General features: G+C 43.7%; 1 protein-coding gene across 1 annotated transcript; it reads right to left on the reverse strand.

The window, feature by feature from the left end:
- Positions 1 to 1188: 1188 nt before the first annotated feature.
- On the reverse strand, positions 1189 to 21633 carry myo1hb (myosin IHb). Its single transcript, XM_064308332.1, has 32 exons — positions 21559 to 21633; positions 16676 to 16837; positions 16290 to 16405; positions 15857 to 16055; positions 15498 to 15578; positions 14956 to 15135; positions 14037 to 14135; positions 13337 to 13450; positions 12885 to 12956; positions 12484 to 12603; positions 11990 to 12057; positions 11622 to 11727; positions 10416 to 10496; positions 10231 to 10322; positions 9658 to 9752; positions 9274 to 9320; positions 8674 to 8754; positions 8452 to 8557; positions 8035 to 8152; positions 7559 to 7672; positions 7136 to 7212; positions 6980 to 7048; positions 6456 to 6540; positions 5927 to 6089; positions 5601 to 5684; positions 5295 to 5388; positions 4815 to 4870; positions 3967 to 4102; positions 3536 to 3606; positions 2739 to 2836; positions 2343 to 2442; positions 1189 to 1914 (listed from the first exon to the last, which is right to left on the reverse strand). Exons 2-32 carry the CDS (start codon positions 16799 to 16801, stop codon positions 1888 to 1890), a joined length of 3075 nt encoding a protein of 1024 aa, XP_064164402.1. The 5' UTR covers positions 16802 to 16837; positions 21559 to 21633; the 3' UTR covers positions 1189 to 1887.
- Between the last annotated feature and the right edge of the window lie 2087 nt (positions 21634 to 23720).

Genomic DNA, 23720 nt, shown 5'->3' on the forward strand with positions numbered 1-23720 from the left:
ACAGCCATGACGGGCTTAACCTATCCTGGCATGCAGTGGGTGTGAGGCAGGAATACGTCCTGGACAGGTCTCCAGTTCCCCTCAGGGCACACACACCGTTCACTCACACACTCATACCTCCTGGCAATTTAGACTTTAAATGAGCCTAACCTGCATGCTTTTGGACTGTGGGAGTAGACCCACAGGAAAACAAAACTATTAAGAGCAGCTCAGGACAACTCCAGAAAGATATTCCGGACAGGCAGGTTGAAATGTAAGTTTCAAGAGGTTATAAGCGGCATCAGATGTGCAGCAGCCATTTTTGCCTGTACCAGCAAGTTTCGGAATGAAAGATGATGACAGTTCCAATGCGATTTCTACAGCATATTTATGGAGGCCCCTGAATAATACGTTTTCATGCAGCAGATGAAATTGAAAAATTGACACAAGATGGCGGTTTTGGGCAACTGTCCAACTGACAGTTTCCAATCTGTTGATGTCTATTATAACCCTTCCACTGATATCATGTACTGTTGACAGAAACGTCACTCCACAGTACATGATATTAATGGTGGGGAGCTTTGAGCGGGAATAAAACACGATTGAGGGTGTGAATGACGACCATGCATTTGCGACTGTGCCCTCTTGTCTTTTGAATAATAGATCTTGGCCTGTGCGTTCAGTGTGGCTATATAGAAATGTTTTGGCTGTGTTAGGCTTGTGACACAAGCAAGATTCCTTTGTCTTCATTGTTTTTTGAAACAAAATGAACGAAAATTGAAACGAATGAGACAAACGAAATGCTGCATCAGGTTCCCAGTTCTATTCATCCAAACTGCTGTATTTGTAATGTTTGATAGGTATGAGGAATATAGTGACACGTGGGCTTAATTTATGTGCTGGCGTGCCCCAGCAGCATACTGGATAGGTTATGTAAAAAAACAGCAAATCTTTATGCTGAACGTACATAGCTATCTATCTGGCACAATTCTTTCTATAAACCCTAGTTCAGAAGTTAATATTCAGAAGCTAAAACATCTCTATTAGTCCCCAGTACACTGCTGGAGTATGTCAGTCAGTGTATAAAGTACAGGACAATGGTGTGAAGCAAAATGGCATCGTGCATGTTTTGATGTCACATGAAAACAACCCAAAAATTTAAAATATACAGCTGCACAAAATAATGATTTCAAAGTTTTTTTTTGGTGATTGATAATCGATATTATTAGTTTATTAGACATCTGTGTGTGAGTAAATATTTATAAAAAATTATATGGTACATATGGCTTTAAAGTCACAAAGTTATCGATGAAGCAATGCAGTGACATCATTACCATTCTGATCACAGTTAAGAATCCTGCCTATTAAACACATATGACCTACAGTGACCTTCAGATGACCTTCACAGCAAAGATGAGCTCTACTACTCTGAGTTTGAATGGTGCAGCCCTTATTCAGCAGAAGGAGATGTCTGTCTGTCTGTACTTACCTCCCTCCCTGCCTTCCTGTCTGTCTGTCTATCTACCAGCACTATCTGCTTGAGCTTGATCAATAGTTGAACATGTACTGTAAGGAAAGTCTTTCCCCGCAAGGGCAGGCCCCTTGGACCCACCACTGGAGCAGGTAATGTACAGAGGCAGGGATGATAAAACAGATAATAGAGGAGCTCCACCAATCACAGAGTACATTGGTGCCAACCAAAAGAGGTTATCTCATAGGTTGTTACCCCAATGTACTTTGAGACTGCTGGAACTCTTCTCTCTTTTCTACCAGTAAAGTGAGGAATGTCACAAACTCCATCTCTGCTTTATTATCCCTTTGCGTAGGGGTCCAGATGCTGGCACGTCCATGTGGGTTAGACAGGCAGAGGACAGGTGTAGCTCATCCAAACATGGTCTGGGTCCCAGGTCAGCGAGACTTTGCTTGAGTGGATTCCTGGAGCAAATGAGATGTGTTGATTGTCATCAGCATAGTGATGATATTACATGCCATGAGCAGGGATAACTTGATTAAGTGATTTAAGGTAAAGAGAAAAGCGGAGAGGACCGAACATGAAGCCCTGTGGGACACCGCTCCAGGCCAACCCAGTAGGATCTGTCAGCGAGAAATGAATCAAGGAAAGAGCCTGAGATGCCCTGCTCTGCGATGGATGTGAGGAGGATCTGGTGGTTGGCCATATTGAATGCAACGCACAAGTCGTGGAGGCGGAGGATGGAGCTGAGTGACTTGGGTATCACTAGGTGAAGAGCCACTGCCAAGCAGTGCAATGAGAGAGGAATGGAGTGACATGGGATTGTTGGACCAGCTGGAGGGACATGGGTCTGTGCCAGTTGAAAGAGAGCACTGTGTGTGTGATGACTCACCACCATTAGATGTCCATTCTTGGCCTTGTAGACGATGGACTCCTGGCCACTGCAGAAGTCCACGAACCCCTGTCTTCCTGGCTGGATATCAAACCTGACACTGCAGAGAGCCACAATTCAGCTGTCGCAACCATGCCCCAGAGCTACAGAGAACAGAATCCCAGACCTACTGCTAACAGAACTACAGAACCGCAACCCAGAAATGCCCCAAAACTACAGTACAGAGAACAGAACTACAGAACCGCAACCCAGAAATGCTCATAGGCAAGCCTCAGAACTACAGTACAGAGAACTGTACTACAGAACCGCAACCCAGAAATGCCCCAAAACTACAGTACAGAGAACAGAACTACAGAAGTACAGAGTGAACCAGACCGCAGACACAGGTTGTCTCACCTGCCCTGCACCACTCTGATACAGGTGTGCTTGTTTGCCAGCACGCACAGCTTGGTCAGCGCCTCAAACAGGTGATCGCACTGCAGCACCACGTCACCCTGGACACACAGTTACAGGACTTTACTGGACCATCCTTTTTTAAATATTACAAACATTTGAAACCGCTTGATACTCTGTACTTTGTACAGTAGCATAACTGATTTTACATCAATATACTAAATAAAGGTTATTGGTTAAATAAAATATATATTTTTAATTCTAGGTAATTCACAGTGGCATACATTTCACAGCAGTATACATAGTTTTGCAGCAGTATGCTGTGATTTACTGCTGTAGAGTGGGGTTTTCTGTGGTATAGTGGGGCTTTACAACAGTGCTTGGTTTTACTGCAGCATAACATTTTGCAGCAGTGTAGAGGGGTTTTACTGCAGTATCATTGGATTTTACAGCAGTACGCTGGATTTTACTAGTGTAGTGGGGATAACCGGGGATACAGCAGTATAATGTTTTTTTTTCACATATTATTTAAAATAATGCTGTAGACTAACCAGATAGTTGACTCACGTTACTTCCTTATTCAATTTTTATTAAGGACAAGAGGCTTTGCTTAATAACATGTTTTGAATGCCCTTTCCCCCTCAGTCTATTCAAAATTATTATTATTAAATGCCGGTGTCTAAGAAAGACCATTGCGAGTTATAAGAACTTTAATATACTGTATTTGCTTATGACAAGGCATAGAATTTGGGCTGATTCAGGTTCAATGAACGTAAAACAATATTTCTATCCAATTTTACCTTCTGTTTGTTGTCATCACACATGACATGGAGGATCATGAAATTGTCACTCAGATTGCTCACTGACACACCTGCAAGCACAAAGAGGATTATCAGTTTCTTTATGCTAAACACATACACGCCCACTATAGACATACACGCACATACAAGCACGTACACACACACACACACACACACACTAAACACATAAATGCATGCACAGAAACACACAATATTCATACATCCACACGCTCTACACTACACACATACACTTGCGCACACACTATATGCAAACATGCATGCTTGAACACACTATAGACGTACACGCACACACACTACTGACATATATGCACACAGAAACACAAACACACACACGCACGCACGTGTGCAAATGCACACAAACACGCACACACACTCAGGACGAGCTCTGGTAGCCCTGCTTAGGTGATGACCTCTCAGGGCCCTGTACTCCACGCGCTGTTTGACCTTGGCCTCCTCCACCACGTACAGCGCAGCTTGAGTCAGCAACAGCAGCCTGGGGCGGGGCCGAAAGCCCTTCCTGTCATACTTTACCACCCGCACGCTGTACTGCAGGGGAGAGAGGGAACGGGAGAGACAGGGAGAGGGAGGGATGGGGGAAGATAAAGGGAAAGGCAGAGAGAGAGCGGAAGAGAAGAAGAGAGGGAGAGAATGAGGGAAGGAGAGCAAGGAAGAGTGAGGGAAGGAGAGAGGGAGGAAGATAAAGGGAAAGGCAGAGAGAGAGGAAGGAAGAGGGAGAGAGAGAGGGTGGGAGAGGTTGAGAGAGCAGAATAGAAGAAGAGAGGGAGAGAATGAGGGAAGGAGAGCAAGGAAGAGTGAGGGAAGGAGAGAGGGAGGGAGGGATGGATGGAGGTTGGGGGAAGAGAGAATGATAACAGTCATATTTCCTGTGGGTTGCTTCTGGCATGCACAAGACAAATCCAGGCTGCTACAACCCAATCATCTTGCGGCGTTTGCAAATTCAGATGGGAATGAGCCAATGAGACAGAAAGGGGAGGTCACACAAAGGTCACATGGTCATGATCCCACATTTCGTTTTGTGTCTAATGGGTAATGCTCTAGTAAAGTAGGGGGTTTAAAATCCCAGGACTCAGCCCGGCTTTTGTCTTTTCATACAGTATGATTAAGCACTTGGATGTGGTTAATCATTGCTTTGAGGTAAGCACAGCAGCCCTGTGGAGCTGCAGACCACCAGCACTGGTCAATCAAAGCCATGCACACCTGTAGCTGCAGCCAATCAAAAGCCTATGTTTTAGCTTACCTGGATTCGTTCGTGTCTGATCAACTGTAGGACCTTCATGTTGATATCCTGTTCCCCTGTATAAACACACACACAGACACACACACAGACAGCAGGCAGACAGGAAGATGACACACCTTTCAGAAGTGAAACATATATTCTGGGTGACCTTATCACCCTGCCTTTATGCCGTAAGGTGTGTACAAATCAGTTCTGTGGGCCTACAGTAGCATTCAGACTCCAGAGATGTGATACATTTTTGTGTGTGCCTGTGTGTCTGTGTGTGAGAAAAGTGTGTTAGACCCCTAACCGTCACAGTAATAGCTAATATATATCTAAAATACGTCTTCAAATATATCAAATAATATATTTCTTGCATGTTTTTTTTTTTTTTAAATATGGTGACATCGTAAGAATGTGAAAGTGATTTATACTAAAGTTAGGGATAGTCTAGGAAGCACTGCCACTTCACAGGTATTCAGAGAGCACGGTTGGTCTTACCTATTCTAGTGTCTGCGAAAGGTCTGGGCACGCTTTGGGGATAGCTCTCCTTCTTGCCCTTAAATAAGGCACTGGCCACACCTTTCAGCAGCAGCTAAGATGGCCGGCAGCCCCAAGGGACACACAACCACAGCATGAACATGGCAAAACATATGAAAGCTCTTAAGAAAAGTACCAATAAGGGCAACTAGACTGGTTCCTGGAAGGAATGTAAAAATGCTTAGAAAAGTCTCTTTGAGTCTATAATTATATCTGTGGTACTATCAGGAGAAGTCAAAGGTCAAAGGCCAAAGGTCAGGGCTGTACCTGTGCTTTACGTTGTGCAGTGATGCCACGCACATAGTGCCGGACCATATGGCGTGTGTAGAGTCTACGCAGCATGGAAGATGCCTGCACAACAAAACACAGCACAGCAACACAATGATATACATCTCAATTAAACTGTGGAGCCCGAAGAATGTCAATTATGTGAAAAATATGAACACATTTTTATTAAGATGGATTGCCTCAAAGATAAATCAAATTATTTTATTTTGCAGATTTAATATGTGGTTAATTTTTTCAAATCAAATTAAATTAAATACATTTTATTTGTACAGCATTACAGAGTAGCAGATGACACACCATCCTACCTCCTGCATTATGGGGGGTGGGGTAAGCCAGGCGTTTCTCTCTAGGATGGATTTGGGCAGATTGTCTCTCAGACGGAGGAGGTAGTTCTGTCTGACGAAGGCCAGGTATTCAGAGTTATCCACACCGGCAGGCTGGTTTCTGGTCATGAAGCCCTTGATAAACCTGAGAGAGAGAAACAAACGCAGGGGCCCCATTAGGGAGATCAGGGCACAGGGGCCTATACTTGAGCACTGTCATGGAGCCCTGTCACAGGATGCCACCACAGAGCTCCATCACAGGGCCCTATCACAGGGTCCCACCATGGACCTCCGTCATAGGGTCCCACCACAGAGCTCCATCACAGGGCCCTGTTACAGGGTCCCACCATGGAGCTCCATCACAGGGCCCTCAGAACATTAATTATCTATGAAAGATCATACCGTATTTAAAGATGGTTAGTTGTATGTTCATGTGGCAATTATTACATTTCATGTTTTAATAATGTTCATTAGCCGAAATGACCATGTTAATGCATCCATGTTCTCTCACCTCTTTATGACCTTAACAGCCCAGGCTCTCCTTTCTCTTTCTTTGCGGGCCATCAGACCCCTCCAGCATGTCTCGATCTTCATGGCTAAAAGAGAGAGAGACAGGCAACAAGAATATCCAACATCCACACACAGAGACACATTTAAATTCTTTATTTGAGAACACAATTAAGCACAGAAGAATGGGCCCCAATTTAATGTCAGGAATATCTTAGGCCTTATAACTTGGGCCACCAGTTTAACTAGTGCAGTTTAAAAAACCGCAGTTCAGTCATCTGTCAGCACGAGGTTGGCGGAACCTTCTTGTCAATCATTTATCACATTGCATTTCCTCAGTAATTTACATCAATTGTCACTAATTAAGCACAGGTGTTTGACAGCAATGCTCCAGCACTGTTTTCAGTGTATACAACTATAGACATATGGCAGAAATCTTTACGTGTTGAGCTTTTTACATTTTTTTCCCCAAAGGCAAATTACATTGTCTGCAAAAAAATGGTTAAATGATGAGAGTAGGTGACCCACCTGCATCTCTCTGTCTCTGGTACGCTCCCTTTCCACGGTACCCTTTGTACTTGGCTTGGATTCGTGTGGCTGTGATATTACAGAGGAAGAGAGGGACAGAGATAAGCAGAATGGTCCCAAATGTCTCCCTTCACTGTGAGGCGATGGGGTCCTTACCCAGTTTGTGCTTGCACACCTCAAAGGCATCTTCAGTAGCAAAGAGGGTTTTGGGATGGCGGATGAATATCTTGGTCCTGAATAGAGAGAGAGAGGGATAGAGGGATCAGACTGATTTGTGATCTAAACTGGAGTAGTTTGTACCCCAGATTTTCAGGTAGCTAGCAGGCTAGGGGGCATGGGTATGCAGAGAACACCATTTGACGAAGCACAGTAGCGAGCTAGTCAGTTGGTTGAGCCAAGTCTATTCAGATTTGAATTTGACATTTGAAAATTCCAAGAATCAAAAGCTTGTGTCCCTCTGGACATTTGTTTGGCCACCAAAATCTGTATGTTTCCTCCCTTCCCTGCTGGGTTTCTGTAAGGCCCAGCTCTAAGTTTCCCTCTCTGGGACCCTTCTTCTTGCAAGCAGGGGGCTCTTACCGGCCAATCTTGTACTCGTCGGGTGTGTACCCCAGGTGCTTGACCAGCCTCTCCACTCCCTCCGCAGGGGGGCCTTTCCAGTTGGGCCAAGTGTCAGGACAGAGTGCCTTGTACCTGGAGGTCAGAGGTCATCTATGTGATTCTTCAAGTCATTCCTGATTATCCTCATATTCTCATTAGCAGGGGAGAGAGGGATGTGTTTCTGTGCTCATTAGTGCCTCTCACACCATCCCACCAAACACAAGACACATTTTTATGGAATACAAAACACACTAAATGTCATAAATGAACTTTAATTGCCATATATTACTAATATAGGTGTTCACATTCAAACCCTTTTTCATTTAGGTCACTTACACTTTACAATGTTTGTCACTTCAATAGAAGCACAGAAGCGGCTTGTACTGTTGTCAATCTCTTGGTTGTGTACACATACTCCGGAACATTCCAGGTGAGAAATGAACGGAACTTTGTACCTCTGCAGGAAGACCTCGAATCTCCGGCGGTAGGCGAAGCCAGCCCGTCTGACGCGTAGGTGCTCCATCAAGCCCAGGTACTTCACCTGGTGTCTGACCAGCACGTCATCAAACCGCCCTGCAGTCCAGAGGTGAGCGCGTATCAAACACCGCGATGACACGCCGCGTCAAAACAGGTTATGGAGCGCTGTGATAGCGTGTCAGGTCAAAACGTGATATCGCTGCGCAGCATCATGTGGCTACAATTAAGTGTGACATCAACACAGAGTGAAATCACATGACCTTTAATCACTGTATGAAAATGGCATGACATCAGTCGCTGTTTGAAATCACATGAAATCAAAGGCAGTATGAAATCACATGACCTCAAGCGTGCAGGAAAAGCATCCAGAGAGAGTGTTGATGCCACGACCTCACCTGGCTGCTTGGAGTCGTTGGGCTTGAGGCAGCGAACGTACCAGGGCTCTTTGGCCATGAGGATGTCAGTGAGCCCCGCCAGGCTGTTTTTAAACTGAGTGGCCACCTGCAGGGGCAGCCCAGAGGTCAGAGGTCAAATCAGGGGACGCATGCTGCAAGGTGAACATTTTAGAACATTATGAAGCAGGAATGGGGCAGGATTATTATGGTCTGTCTCTTTACCGTCTCTGGCCTCTTCTTGGTGTCCGGCTCAGTGGAAGGGAAGCAGTGCTTAACAATGTCATTCTTAGACTTACGCATCACCTGAGGGATCAGTCAATCAATCAATCAGTAAACCCATAAATGAATCAACCAATCAATCTATTAACTGGCCTATAAAATCAGAACTGTAATCCATTACAAGAAAAACTTGAGAACTCCAATGACTGATAATGGTGATGCATTCATAGAAAAATACAATTGATTACATAATAAATGATTGAGATAACATTCAAATATAATTCTCAGCAAATAAAATGCAATTGAAAGGGTTTAGTTAACTGATATTTTAGCTATTTTAACTAACTATGGTTTCCAGCAACTTCCATGACTATTTTTTTCTATCACAGGTATTCATTTTGCAGTTCACAGGGTTTGAGGCAGAACTGAAGCAGATTGATTATTGTAAAAGTTTGTTATTATAAAATGAATCAAAAGCCTTGTGAACCAGTGCAATACCTCAAACATATGCTAATTTGCACACGGGGAGTAGCATGTGAGTAACTAAGGAGCAGTTTAAACAGCTCTAATTTGCTACAGAGAGGAAGATGCTGCCACACTCACTTCTTTGATGTTTCTGTGCAAAAGATCATTGTTTTTGTCCAGGAATCCTGAAGAGACATGACAGAGAGTTAGATTAAAAGGGTAGATTACTGTCTGTGTGTGTGTGTGTGTATGTGTGTGTGTGCGCACGCATGCGTGTGATTGTGTAGAAAGTGAAATGTAAAAAAAACGCTACTTCCCTTCCACTAAGCCAGAAGGTAAAATATCCATTTTAACTACATTTCCCAGAATCTTACAGGAGGACCCTGTAGGCAGAGCCCTGTTAAGCAATTTATTGTATATCAGCCAGAACTAATCATGTTATAGTACAAACATTATCCACACACACGCAAGCACAGACAAACACGCACGTACGCATGCACGCACACACGCACAGGGCATTACCCACGACGCAGTAGGTGACTTCGCCAGCGTAGTGCAAAAGACGGAAGTCTCCTCTCTCCAGGGTTTTGCGTGTTTTCTGATCGGCCAGCTTGTGCCTGCGGGCCGTAAGTCACACAGAGGGATATAGAGTGACATGCGTGTGCGTGCACATGCTAATGACATTTCTGTGTCCTCCATTCTGAAAGCATGTACAGTACGTGTGTATGAATGTTTGATTGTTTGTGTCAATGAATGTGGTTGTGCATGTGTGAGTGTGTGTGTGCGCGCGTGTGTGTGCATGTGTTTGTGTGCCAACCAGGTGGAAAATGTGTTCTAAGTGTAGGCTAAAAGACCTGTCAAGAAGGGGGAGATGATGCACTGCAGACACCATTACAGTTGTTATTCATTCTATAAATGAAAGTGTACTAAAACACCTAAAACAGACTTTTAAAAATGGCAATATTTACCTAAAATCAAACATAAAAATATGGCTTTTCATAACCGTCATTATGATGGCTATATGGCAATCGTTGCCAGCTCCATACAAATGTGTGTGCGTGTGTGTGTGTGTGAGAGACTGTGTGAGATACTTACGTTATAAAGTGGGGGTGGCCACCCACCTTCTCCTCCAGCCTCTGTAGGAAGGTGAGGTCAGTTGCATCTCCTGGCCTCAGGCACTCCTCATCCTGAGCAGGAAGGATCCAGGATTATGGGGGCCCACAAACAAACACAATGTGTGTGTGTGTGTGTGTGTGTGTGTGTGTGCACGTCTGTCTCACCAACACTGAAATGATTCCTCTGTGTTTCTCCTCCACCAGGTCACAGATGATCTTGTTGTTGAAGAACGGTACTGTCTCCCACTGCAGAAGAAATAGGGAGGGAGAGTGAGAGAGAGAGAACGAAGGATAGAGAGATATCGGCCTGGTCTCTGATCTATACTGGGTAAAGTAGAACACACACTGGTCCCTGGGTAGGTTGTTATCCAGATTTTGAAGTATCCAGCTGACTGAATAAAGTGTCAGGTCAGGAGGGGGGAGGGGTGTGCAGAGAACACTCTGCCAAAGCATAGAAGGCACCTAGTGGGTTGGTGCACACAAAGTGTAAACTGTTTCTTCTTATCTCAGTTGTACATCTCACATCTACATCAGCAATAACTTATGCCTTTCTTACAGTAGGAATGATCAATTGTGTCATATGTTCTGAAGTATGAAGAAAAGGGTCCAATTTGCTGCTATGTTTTCCATTTGAGCGATACAACACTGCCCTCTTGTGCTCGGGGGTTAGTCAACTGTTCTGATGTTACAGTTATTTATGTCCTGTGTACTGTGTACTAGCATCTCGCGTATTGTTTACCGCACATTGTTTACTGCATTAGTATGCAACATGCAGTATGAAAAAAATATCCTCCATACTATTTCCAACTGTACTGTGGAAGTGTCATAAGACGTCCCTTGAAGTTGGCATTTAAATCCTGTGTGCCCATGGTCACATGCCATTGTTGTTGAAGGAAAATGTTGGTGAAGCTGAGCCTCATTTTTAAAGCAAAGCCGTACAAAATATTTATGGGCTACAGACCTGGTTTGAGCAGGTGGGCAGCGCAGGCGCGAACTGCAGACTACTCTGACTCCAAAATTGCAGTGTGCTGCTAGATCTTCAAAATAGAGCCCGATTTCAATATACTGTATCTTGTGGTGTGCACAAAGGGAGAACTAGTTCAGATATCAGTGATTATTGTTCAAGAGAAATTCCAGATAGTCATCAAATCTGATTGAAGTGCACATACGAATTACATGTACAAAATCACATGACAATGTACAGCCAATAGGTTTTGTCTGTTATAATGACTTGCAGATAAAAGTAGCTGACTGGCCTCAAGTCAGGCCAGTGCTTGGGAAAGACCCTGTATAGAACTATAGAGTAGTTTCAATGGTACACAGTAGAGTTATAGAGTCAGTGACGCACGTGATTCATGACGGAGTCTTTACCTCAATGCCCTCTGTTTCGTATTCCTCCTGCTCAGATTTCAGGGTCAGCTGGATGAAAAGCTGCTGTAACTTCTCATTGCAGTAGTTTATGCAGAACTGTTCAAAACTAACACCCACACACAGAAAAGCACGCACAGGCACACCCACGCACACAGAAAATAAAATTACATCACCAAAAGAATACTACTTTTGGAATCAAAAAGAAAATGATTGAGGTTTGAGCATGTGGGGTGTAAACAACCTGGGATGGAAGTAAATTTGGTGTAAATGGCTTAGTTGTGAGTAAGTGGGGTACAAAGCTGAATGGTCACCAAAAGCCTAGGAATAATGCATACCCGTTGACATAGTATAAAGTATAACACACATACCTGTTCACATGGAAGACCTCAAAGCCATAGATATCCAGAAGTCCGATAACAGTCATCCTAGAGTGGTCCTGCAGAACAGAGACCACAGTCACACTGATCCAGGAACAGTCAGTTCAACCATGCAGACAGAGGAAACCCTTTTACTTTCTATACCAGATCCATAGGATATATACTTGAGAGCAGCATTCTATGAAATACTAGCACTGCATTTAAGACTAGCACTGAACTGAGGACTAGCTCAGCAAGAAAGGCTAGCATAAGAAACTCCTTTGTTTCCTACATCATTCAGTGAATAGTGAGGCTGAAGTACCCAGGCCTTTCAATCTATAACAGATGTATATCTATAAGGTGATAGGTGATATCATTATACTACTTTGATATCTCTCCGATGATATCATTGTAACACATCAACATCTTTCAACTGTAAACAGCTACAATAGGAGTGTGTGTGTGTGTGTCTGTCTCACCAAGTCTGTCCAGGTAGATGCGCTCACCTTGTTAGCCAAAGACTCGTTAATTTTGTTGACGAGCCAGGTGAAGGTGCGCCCGTACATGGCTTTGGCCAGGGCGTCTCTGGCGTACACCGCGTGGTCTGTGGTGAAGGGGCTGAGTACCTAAGGGCCAGGAGAGTCACCTGATCATCACTCAACCAATCATAGTAGTCACAGCTGAGTTAATCGCTAAGGAAAGGCATACATGTTGGCTTAAGCTACGGGGGTTGGGTCTGTGCTCACAAGGGAAATATTTAAGCCAAGGCCTCGGGTTCTCTGGAGAAATACTTTAATGAGTATTTTAATAAGCTTGTGCTTTTACTGCTTCCTGCAATAAAACCGTCATATTTCCATCTGAAGTCTCTTTTCAAGATGGTTTCACCAGTCAGGTCACGTTCCCTCACCTGCTCCTCTCTGGCTTCGATTTTCCTGTGAGTGAGGCCCTCCTGCAGCACCTGCGAATGAATCCCCAGCATCTGCACAGACAAGCAACAGCCAATCACATTTCAGCTGCACCTCTGTTAACCTCCCCACCCAAAACAAGCAGGCTGACAGGAGTACAGGGCAGAAGAACATGTTGAGTGAAACACATGTGAAGTAGGCTTTACCAGTGAAACATTGAATCCCTGGAGAAGTGTCTGGGTTTTTTTTAAGCTGTGGAGTGAAAGTCTAACGTGTCTCTTAATCATTTGGGATCAAATCCTATTAGAATGAACACAATTCAGTAAATTAACTGAAATTGAATTCAGTAACTGGAGAACCCTCGTGGAAATGTAGAACCCACCTCCTGAATTCACAGTTCAATGTGGAATACTGAGTTTAACCTGGGCAGACCAGTGGCAGGCGTGTGCCTTACCTGGGAGAGCCAGTGCACTTCGGAGCTGCTGTTGAGCGTAGCGTATCCGTGGGCGTTGGCCTCAAAGCGGACGTTGCCCAGGTGAAGGACGCTGGCGATGATGGCGAACAGGTGCTGCAGGGAGGCGGTGGCAGAAATGCAGGTGTGGAATCAGCATTAGGACCTGAGCCTCAAACCCTGACCCACTCTCCTGCTGTGTCTCAGGCTCTATTATTGGCTATTGCTTTATACTGGTCAGCCTCAAAAATGTCTCCCATTGGCCAGATCATTACAGTTGTCAGCCTCTAAAATGTCTCCCTTTGGCCAGATCATTATAGTTGTCAGCCTCTAAAATGTCTCCCTTTGGCCAGATCATCATAGTGAAAGGAATTTATTGAAAGGATAGCCCCTTGAGATGTAGCATCAAGGGGGTCCTATAGACACAAATACAAAATTATAAAACACATTCAAACAAAAACAGCATTACATAACAAACATACACTGCAAATACAGGCTGATCATTATAGTGAACAACCTTCAAAATGTCTCCCATTGGCCAGGTCATTATACTGATCAGCCTCCATCTGTCTTCCAATAGCCAGATCATTACACTGCTGTACCTCCCACTCTATCCCAGTGAACAGTACATTACGCTCGTCCACCTCCCCCTCTCTTCCATTGGCCAGTGACAGTGCCTTAGTGCTGGGGAATCCAGACTCACCTCAATCTCAGTCTTGCTGAAGTCAATGACAGAGAGGGCCTTCTGCACGGTTTTCCAGTCATTCTTGTCATTGATCGAGCTCACTTTGGCACAGTCCCCCTGCAGGAGAAAAGACTGTGTATGGGACTACAATCATATACATGCATTCATCTGCACCAGGTAAGCAATTAAACAATAATTAAACAAATAAATAAATAATGGATTACAGACTGAGTTCTGTCAGCAGAATAAGGTTTGTATTAGGGGCAGTGTTATTGATTTCCCTCACCTGTCACAGGTAAACGTAATGGAAATGGTTTTTGAACTAGTCAAATGTAGTGCTAAAGGTTTCTCTCACTTGTACCTGGTAAGTGTAATATAACAGGTTTCCTTCAGTTGTACCAGGTATGTGCAGTTCTGTGTGTAGTACTGTAGGTTTCTCTCTCTAGTCATAGGTAAGTACAGGACTGCGGGTTTCTCTCACCTGTACCAGGTATCTATAGTGCTGTGGGTTTATCTCTCCTCTCATAGGTACGTATAGTGCTGTTGGTCTCTCTTACCTGTACCAGGTATCTATAGTGCTGTTGGTTTCTCTCACTTGTACCAGGTATCTATAGTGCTGTTGGTCTCTCAAACCTGTACCAGGTATCTATAGTGCTGTTGGTCTCTCTCACCTGTACCAGGTATCTATAGTGCTGTTGGTCTCTCAAACCTGTACCAGGTATCTATAGTGCTGTTGGTCTCTCTCACCTGTACCAGGTATCTATAGTGCTGTTGGTCTCTCTCACCTGTACCAGGTATGTGTAGTGCTGTTGGTCTCTCTCACCTGTACCAGGTATCTAAAGTGCTGTTGGTCTCTCTCACCTGTACCAAGTATCTATAGTGCTGTTGGTCTCTCTCACCTGTACCAGGTATGTGTAGTGCTGTTGGTCTCTCTCACCTGTACCAGGTATCTATAGTGCTGTGGGTTTCTCTCTAGACCCAGCCATCGCAGGAGCTCATCGTCTCCCCCCTCCACCAGCTGGTAGAAGATATGAAAGTTCCTCTCTCCGTGGTTCTGATGGACTACCCTTGATTTCTCTAGGAGGTAACTGAGGATGTGTCCTCCGACCGCCTCCCCCTGAGGGACCAGAGACCACATTACCACATCGTAACCTCAGCCGCAACCACTTCCTGATCACAAGTGCAAACCATATCTTGACCTCCACCACGAACCACAACTGGACCAAATCACCAAACATTATACATTTCACAAAAATAGAAACCCTCATTAAATGAAGCTTCCTGTTAGAGATATACACTGCTTGACTGTCTCTATCATTATAGCTCTGTCATATTCATAGAATACAATAGGGTGTTCAGTGAGGTAGCTTTAAGTGAGCAGTGAGTAAAGTGTGAGTAACCTTATAATATGGAAGAAGGCCAGATCTAGATGAACCCATTTATCATTATTTTCATTGTGGTATCGCTGTGTGTCTGTACCTGGTAGTCGAACTGGATGTCCATGTACTTCCCAAAGCGGCTGGAATTGTCATTCTTCAGGGTTTTGGCATTCCCAAAGGCCTGCCATTCAGGAAACACGCATCACCAGGTGAGCAGAACCCCCCAGAGCTACCCCCCCAGCAGGTGCACGGAGAGAGAGGCAGGTGAGACTGTTCAACTGTATGGAAAGTCTGCCATATGGGAGTCTGCTAAATGCCAAAATGAAAAAGACTGGTGACATAATGGAAGTACAGGGAGCGAATCTGGTGAGACTGCTCAGGTGAGCAGGTGTAGGGAGAGAGGCAGGTGAGACTGCACAGGTGCACAGGTACAGGGAGAGACGACAGAGCAGCTCTGACCTCCAGCACAGGGTTGGAGAGGAGCAGGCGGTCCCTGACGTTGTCCAGAAGCTGGGTTCGAGGGCAGCTGGCAGCGTAGAACTGCAGGATCTTCTTGGAAGCCTCAGTCTTCCCAGCACCACTCTCCCCAGATATGAGGATGAAGTGGTTATTAGTCTCTGCCAGCATGGTGCGGTACGCATTATCTGCCAGAGCAAACCTGCAGGGCACAGCAGTGTATGATTATACACGCACACACACACATTTACTCACATACACACACTCACACACACACACACACACACACACACACACACACACACACACACGCACAGTCTCTTTCTCTCTCACACACACATACACTCTCTCTCTCTCACTCACACACACGCACGCACGCACACACACACACACACACACACACACACTCATACACCCACTCGTGCAGTATACTCACAGGTGTGGAGGAAGCTCATAAAAGTTGACTCCCATGTAGATGTCCATTTGCTTAGTGCTGTAGATGCCCAGCTCTCTGTAAGGGTTGATTGAGACTAGCAGAGTGCCAATGTACGTCTGTAGGAGAGAGGGACAGCTGCTCAGCAGGGCAGGGCACAGTGGGGTTCAGGGCGGGGCAGTTCTGATGAGCTTCCCATTGAAGCACACGTGTAGGTGGCTGGGGGCGGAGTTTAGGGTAGGGCTGGGCAGGTCTGATGAGCTTCCCGGTGGAGCAGACATGGAGGTGGCTGGGTGCGGAGTTTAGGGCGGGGCAGGGCAGGTCTCATGCTGAAGTACACATGCAGGTGGCTGGGGGCGGAGTTTAGGGCAGAACAGGGCGGTACTCACATAGATGAGGTTCTCGCTGAAGCGCTTGCGCAGGTTCCCGAGGAAGGCGCTCTCGCTGGTGTAGGCGTCCAGCAGCACAAAGTCCTGGATCCCCACCCGGTCCCGCGCCGTCAGGGCCCCCTCCATATCCAACAGGATCTGGTTACACCGCGCCTCCAGGTGCTACAGCCAATCACAACACGTTCAGCGCACTCACCTTAATCACTATGCACCCCCCCCTTAACACTCACACCCAGGGCACAGCCAATCAGAGAACACTCATCTCACTCACCTTAATCACTATGCACTCCTCCCCCCCCAACACCCACACCCAGGCCACAGCCAATCAGAGAACACTCATCTCTCTCCAATCACTATGCACCCCCCCCCCAACACCCACACCCAGGCCACAGCCAATCAGATAACACTCATCTTTCTCTAATCACTATGCACCCCCCCTCCCCAATACCCACACCCAGGCCACAGCCAATCAGATAACACTCATCTCACTCACCTTAATCAATATGAACCCCCCACACCCAGGCCAAAGCCAATCAGAAAACACTCATCTCACTCACCTTAATCAATATGCACTCCCCACACCCACACCCAGGCCACAGCCAATCAGATAACACTCATCTTACTCACCACACCCCCAGCATGGGCAGGGGTCAAAGGGGCAGCTGTAAACTAAAACACGAAAGTGTGCGCAGCCTAGGAAGGAAAGGCCCAGCCCACACGGCGGCCATTTGGGACTTGGCAGTGGCAGTTGCTCAGCTGACAATTTGTGGGGCGGAAAACTTCCCTTTAAGCTGATTATTGCTTGATTCTCAAGCTGTTTTCATTCATTTACCCTGATTAACGAGCGTGCCAATGATCTGGCTAATCAATCGGCGGGTAACACACAGCTTCCTCACATTGTGTTCGGGAGATTAAATGATAAAATCTATGTGGAAAAATCTAATCACACACACGCACACACACATATAGAAACATATAAAAACATGCAAGTACTGTTTTTTCAGGATATTTCTTCTCTTCCCAATTTCTAAACAGTATCTTACCCTACACTTGCTATGCTACCCATATAAAATACATACAGTGCTCTATTATTTCAGTATAAGTGCAGATGTATGCTATTCAAAATCTTTATGATACTAATTATAGTTTATTAATTATTAGCAATGAAAAAAAATGAAACAATTTCATTGAAATGAACTGAACCCATTCATTTCCTGTGGAAACATTATCTTCTGAATATTTCCTCCATTTAGCCACAAAATCAGCCAATCAGGTGATTTAATACATGTCATGACATTTGAGCCAATAAGAGGCCCTGAAAAACATCACTTTTGTTTGGTTATGTATTTTTATGATCATAGTTGGCTAAGTTTAATACATCTGCATAAGCTACACCACTATCTAGAAACTTAGGAAACAAGCTAACTGTAACCTTAATATGTTGTATTTCCCAAGCAGTCATTTAAAAAGCCTTAAATAGAAACTTGTTTCCAGTATAATACACTTGGGGTCAATAAATATATCAAACCAGAAGAAATATGCTTGGTTCAAAAATAATGACACGTCGTAAAATTCTAAGATTAATGGAAGCTTAGCTAATTTTCTGTTGATTTTATTAGGCTGTTAAGCAATTGATGATGGTCATAAAATCAGCTTGTATGGTAATAACCTTTTTTGTCTGAACTGAGGCAGGCTAGAATAATGGGCTTGCAAACCGTATCTAAGTACATTGCAATAGAGCTACGTGCATGGGAAACTTGGGCTGCGGTCCAGTTTGTTAAATATCCCACCAGTGCTATCTCCACTTGCACACGCTCAAAACAACACACACACAGTAATGGAGGGGAAGAGAAAGGGTACTACTTCAGCTGGCAATATGAGCACTGCTTAGGGGGTACCTATTGAGGTTTCCAGCCAACAAACTGCCAATGATCTTGTTGTAATACAACAGCTAGCAAGCACACAAGCTCACTGACAGTGAACAACAGCTAGCAAGCTCACTGACGGTTAGCAACAGCTAGCAAGCTCACTAGGCTTAACAGCGGAACAGTACCTTAAATAGCCTAAATCACATACAAAAAGTGTTTAGGCCAATCAAAAACACTAAAACTCCAGGAAGTATCCATTCAAGTCTTACCACACCTCTTGTGTGTGTGTGTGCACATGCGTGTATGTGTGTGTGTGTGTGCACACGCGTGTATGTGTGTGTGTGTGTGTGCCACACGTGTCTGTGTGTGTGTGCGTGAGTGGTGTTGTGTGTGGTGTGAGTGTGTGCGCATGTGTGGTGTGTGTGTGTGTGATGTGTGTGTGTGTGCGTGTTGGTGTGTGTGTGTGATGTGTGTGCGTGTGTGTGTGTGTGGTGTCGTGTGTTGTGTGTGTGTCGTGTGTGTGTGTGTGTGTGTGTGTGTGTGTGTGTGTGTGTGTGTGTGTGTGTGTGTGTGTGTGTGTGTGTGTGCGCTTGTGTGTATGCGCGTGTGTTTCCGGGTCTCTATCTAATCTCCCTCCCTGTCGTGCCGCTCTGGGCCCATCAGTCAGTGCGAGGGCAGCGGGAGGATGCCCTGCATTCTCCACTTCAGAAAAAAAGAGCATGTAAACGCATCCGGCAGCATGTGCCATACCAATACATACACTGTGTGGAATTCCATTCTGACCTCTCTACCAACACACTCTGCATTAAAGTGCATTTTACTCTGCTATACCAAAACACTCTGCATTAAAGTGCATTTTACTCTGCTATACCAAAACACTCTGCATTAAAGTGCATTTTACTCTGCTATACCAAAACACTCTGCATTAAAGTGCATTTTACTCTGCTATACCAAAACACTCTGCATTAAAGTGCATTTTACTCTGCTATACCAAAACACTCTGCATTAAAGTGCATTTTACTCTGCTATACCAAAACACTCTGCATTAAAGTGCATTTTACTCTGCTATACCAAAACTCTCTGCATTAAAGTGCACTTGACCCTGCTGTACCAACACATACTATATTAAACTGCATACATATGAATAACCAATATAGTCTATTACTATATTGGTTATTTATTGGCAATTGTATACGTATAAATACATGAAGACGTGAGGATATTGCACATGAATACTTCACATAGTGTTCTTTTGACAAAAACTGAATTATAATTAGAAATGTCAGATCTAAGTTTCCATTTGATTGTTGAAGTTACAACCCCCACTGAACAACAGATAAAGATATATAAAATTTGTCACAAGATGTATGAAATTTGTCACGCAAACATTTCAAATTAGGCATTATTCGTTGGGCATTACCTGCGGTCCTTGTTGTAAGAACTGCAGCCTGTCAAACCGACAAAGAAATTTCAAAAATTGGCGACAAACACTACCACACAGACGAAGCAATCCCACGCATGGGTGAATCCCACTTGTGTACAGGAACATATTGTTCCTCTGTGGGATACAGAGCTTAATGTGCAGAGTTACCCACTGCCCTCAACATCAGTAAAACAACATAAGCTACATCCCAAGCTACATTAAACACAGCTTGACTCACTGCGCACTAAAATTATTTATTTAAACAAAATTATTTAAACACTAAAACCTGACTCACTGCATCCATTCATTCGTCCATCTATTCTCTTAAACCACTTATTCCTCTTCAGGGTCACGGGGTGACAGTGGGGGGACAGTGGGGGCTGTGGCCTATCCCAGCATGCAGCAGACAAGAGACAGGAATACACAGTGGATAGGTTGGCAAACCATTGCAGGGCCCACACGCCATTCACACTCACACATTCATACCTACAGGCATTTCAGGGTCTCCAGCACACAGAGTCAGAGCCCGAAGCATGTCATTCGGTCGGGATTCAAACCCTGTACCTGCTCGCTGTAAGGCGACGGTGTTATTCACTGCACCACTCTGTCACCCTCAGCTCATTTCAATCCAGCATATCTCAAAGGAACTAAAAGAAACTAAAACTTAAAAGGCATTGCCTCAACTCAGCCCCCCTGGATTATTGTGGCACTGCAGTTTAATGTGTAGCAAACTAAACAGTATACTACTTAAAGTGTAATATAAAAAATGTAGTAAACTCAGAGAATCTCAAACATACTTCAGCAATGCAAACTAACTTAAACAATCCAACAGTAATCAAAATGATTCTATTGAACTCAGAGAGGTCTGAGTTTTCGAACTAGGTCCTGGTTTTCTTTCCAATCGACAGCTGCAGTCTCATATTTTTTTCAAGCTGTTCATTTGTCTTAATTACGCTTTTTATGTTTTCAGGGATTATTTACATTATATCAGAAAGAGCAATATCATGAAGAATAAATATCCCATGTTCACATTGTGCTAGCTTGCAAATGATTACATGATGAGAGGTAAAGATTTTTTAACGGATCAAATTGAAGGCTGAGGTGAACGGTCCAAGATTCTATAACTCTTGAGTTTGTGAGGTAAAAATATTTAATTTGTTTTCTATTGTCACTTAAAAACATTTTTTTTAAAGCATCAAAATTTAAGTCCATTACCACTTCTATGAATACAATACAGTGTTATGATTATTGATATATTTTGCTTTGGATTATATTTTGAAACTGAACAGGACGGAATCAGCTGGTTGAATTTAACTGCGGTTCAAAGAAAGTCACAGCATCTGTTGTTTAGACTCAGTAGTAAAAATATTACACTGCAAAAATTATGCAAGTATTATACAGTAATATTACACAAGTACCAACATGTACATTATGTGTGCTGGCTCCTATTTTAACCTATTGTTCTGTCAGTCTATCACATCAACACTCCCAAATTAAATATCATCCAGGACAAAATATGTATAAACAAAGTACATTATGTTCCTCTGTGCTTGTATCTGTCTAGCTGTCTTGGTGAAGTCAAAGTCCCCTACCTGGAATGAGCTCCAGCAGTGCCCTCCAGCTGTGAGTCCTAATCCTTTTTTAAAAAAACAAGTGTTTTGCAACCATTTAAAGAAAAGCAAAAAGCCTCAGTGTGACAGGAAACATTGACACATGAGCCCGGGCCTTCCGCCAATCGGAAACCCGCAGATCAGCGGCGAGGGATAGTGAAAGAGGAAGGAAGGGAGATAGTGTTTTTTTGGAATCACTCACCTATGAACTGAGGATCAGGAAGGCAAATGCTCCAGCTATTTCATCAAGCTTTATTTTTTATTTTTTTGGCACAGGCGTGTGAACGCCTGATACCTCCGCATTTTGGGACGGTCGGTGTGTGTAAAAACAGGCCGATACAGCAGGAAGTCAGCATTACTAATATAGCCGGACCCTGACACCACCCTTCTGAATGAGCTTTTAGCCTCAAGGTTTTTGATAACCTCTGAGAAGGGAAGACAGCGAGGAGCGTTATTTGCTGTGTGTGAGAAAGCAGCCTGTGACAGTGCCACCTGTGTCCCCCTGTAGAGTGATTTACTAGGGCACGGGGGAGCTGGTACTCTGGAATATTTTGGGGAAAAACAGGGCTATTTTCATCCCTGTGACACAGGAAACACCACGCCAAGCTCCAAGGGCACTGAGACATGCAAAACCCATTCATCATTAACACGTCTGCATTTACTGATACCGAGTGATCACACCCACACACACTTAATCACACACGCAGACACACACACACACGTGCACACACACACCCAGAGCCTCTCTCTCTGTTCAAAATTCTTTATCGGCATGAAATACATGCAGTAAATACTGACAGAACATTATGTGCCTGGTAGAAGGAAGGGAAAAAGAAGAAAAGACTAAGCATTTTAACTAAGGAACATTATAATTATAATATCTGTAAGGAAAATAAGTCTCTCTCCCTCTTACACACAAGCACAACTCTCACACATGCTTAAACCCCTCCTGCATAACCATAGACACACACACACACACACACGTGCATACTCACACAGACTCTGTCTCTTTCTTTTGCAGGCAAACAAATTGTCTACATCTCACACACACACAATTATGCACTCTAACTCTCTCATGTGCATGCACTCACACAGGATGACATTTGTGGCACTGCATTGTGATTGCACTGTGTTTCTCTCTCATATGAACATGTTTTGGAAAAATAAATGTAATTAAATGAATATAAATGTAAATGTAATGGACATGTGATGACAGTTGACACTGATGAGGAGAAACAAACAGACGTAGAGGGAAATGAGAGGCACAGAGGCTGAGAGCAGAGTGAGTGGAGAGGGTAGGGGGAGCTAATTTGATGGCAGGAAATCCAAGCTGTCTCATATGACATCACCTGAGAGCCACCACCATTGTCCTACAGGTCTTGCTGGGCTACAGAGTCACATTACACACACTCGCACTCTTTTGTGCATACACACACACCAATATATATATACAGGCACACACACACACACACGTATATATACGCGCGCGCACACACATAAACAGAAACATAATTTGCCTTCATTTAATTCAATGTTTTTCATCCTATGATGAATGTTTAATGTTCCCATCCACAAAAAATTATATAAAATGATATATACCATTATATTTCATTAATTCTAGCAGAATGGCAATTTTATTACATAAACTGAACTTATCTACTAAGTTTAATAAAAATGATTAGGAAAATACATTCAGGGCAGAAAAGCTTTTATCAAATACATTACATTATATAATAATAATAATAATAATAATAATAAATAATAATAGTTCTTCTTCCTCTTCTTCTTCTTATTATTATTATTATTTTATTGATATAACAGCAGCTCAAAGTAGTTCACAACAGATAAAAATGATATATAGTGTAACTGTTAATTTATTTTGATGAGTCTGACCTTGGTAATGTTCATTCTGATGAAAAATTAAGCAATATGCCATATGTGTGAATAAGCTATGCCTTAGATTACTGCAAAATATTCAACTTGAAATGAATGTGAATGTGAGTTTAAATATAAAACAAAATTATCTTGATGAGATCTAGAACATGAAAGTCTAAAAGAATATTAATTTATTAAGGTTTTTTTTTTTTTTGCAATTGGTTACAAGCTATTTTCAATATTGTGTTCACTTTACCAAAAGCTGTTCA

Source organism: Anguilla rostrata, chromosome 14 (genome assembly GCF_018555375.3).
Source record: "Anguilla rostrata isolate EN2019 chromosome 14, ASM1855537v3, whole genome shotgun sequence".
NCBI classification, from domain to species: Eukaryota; Metazoa; Chordata; class Actinopteri; order Anguilliformes; family Anguillidae; genus Anguilla; species Anguilla rostrata.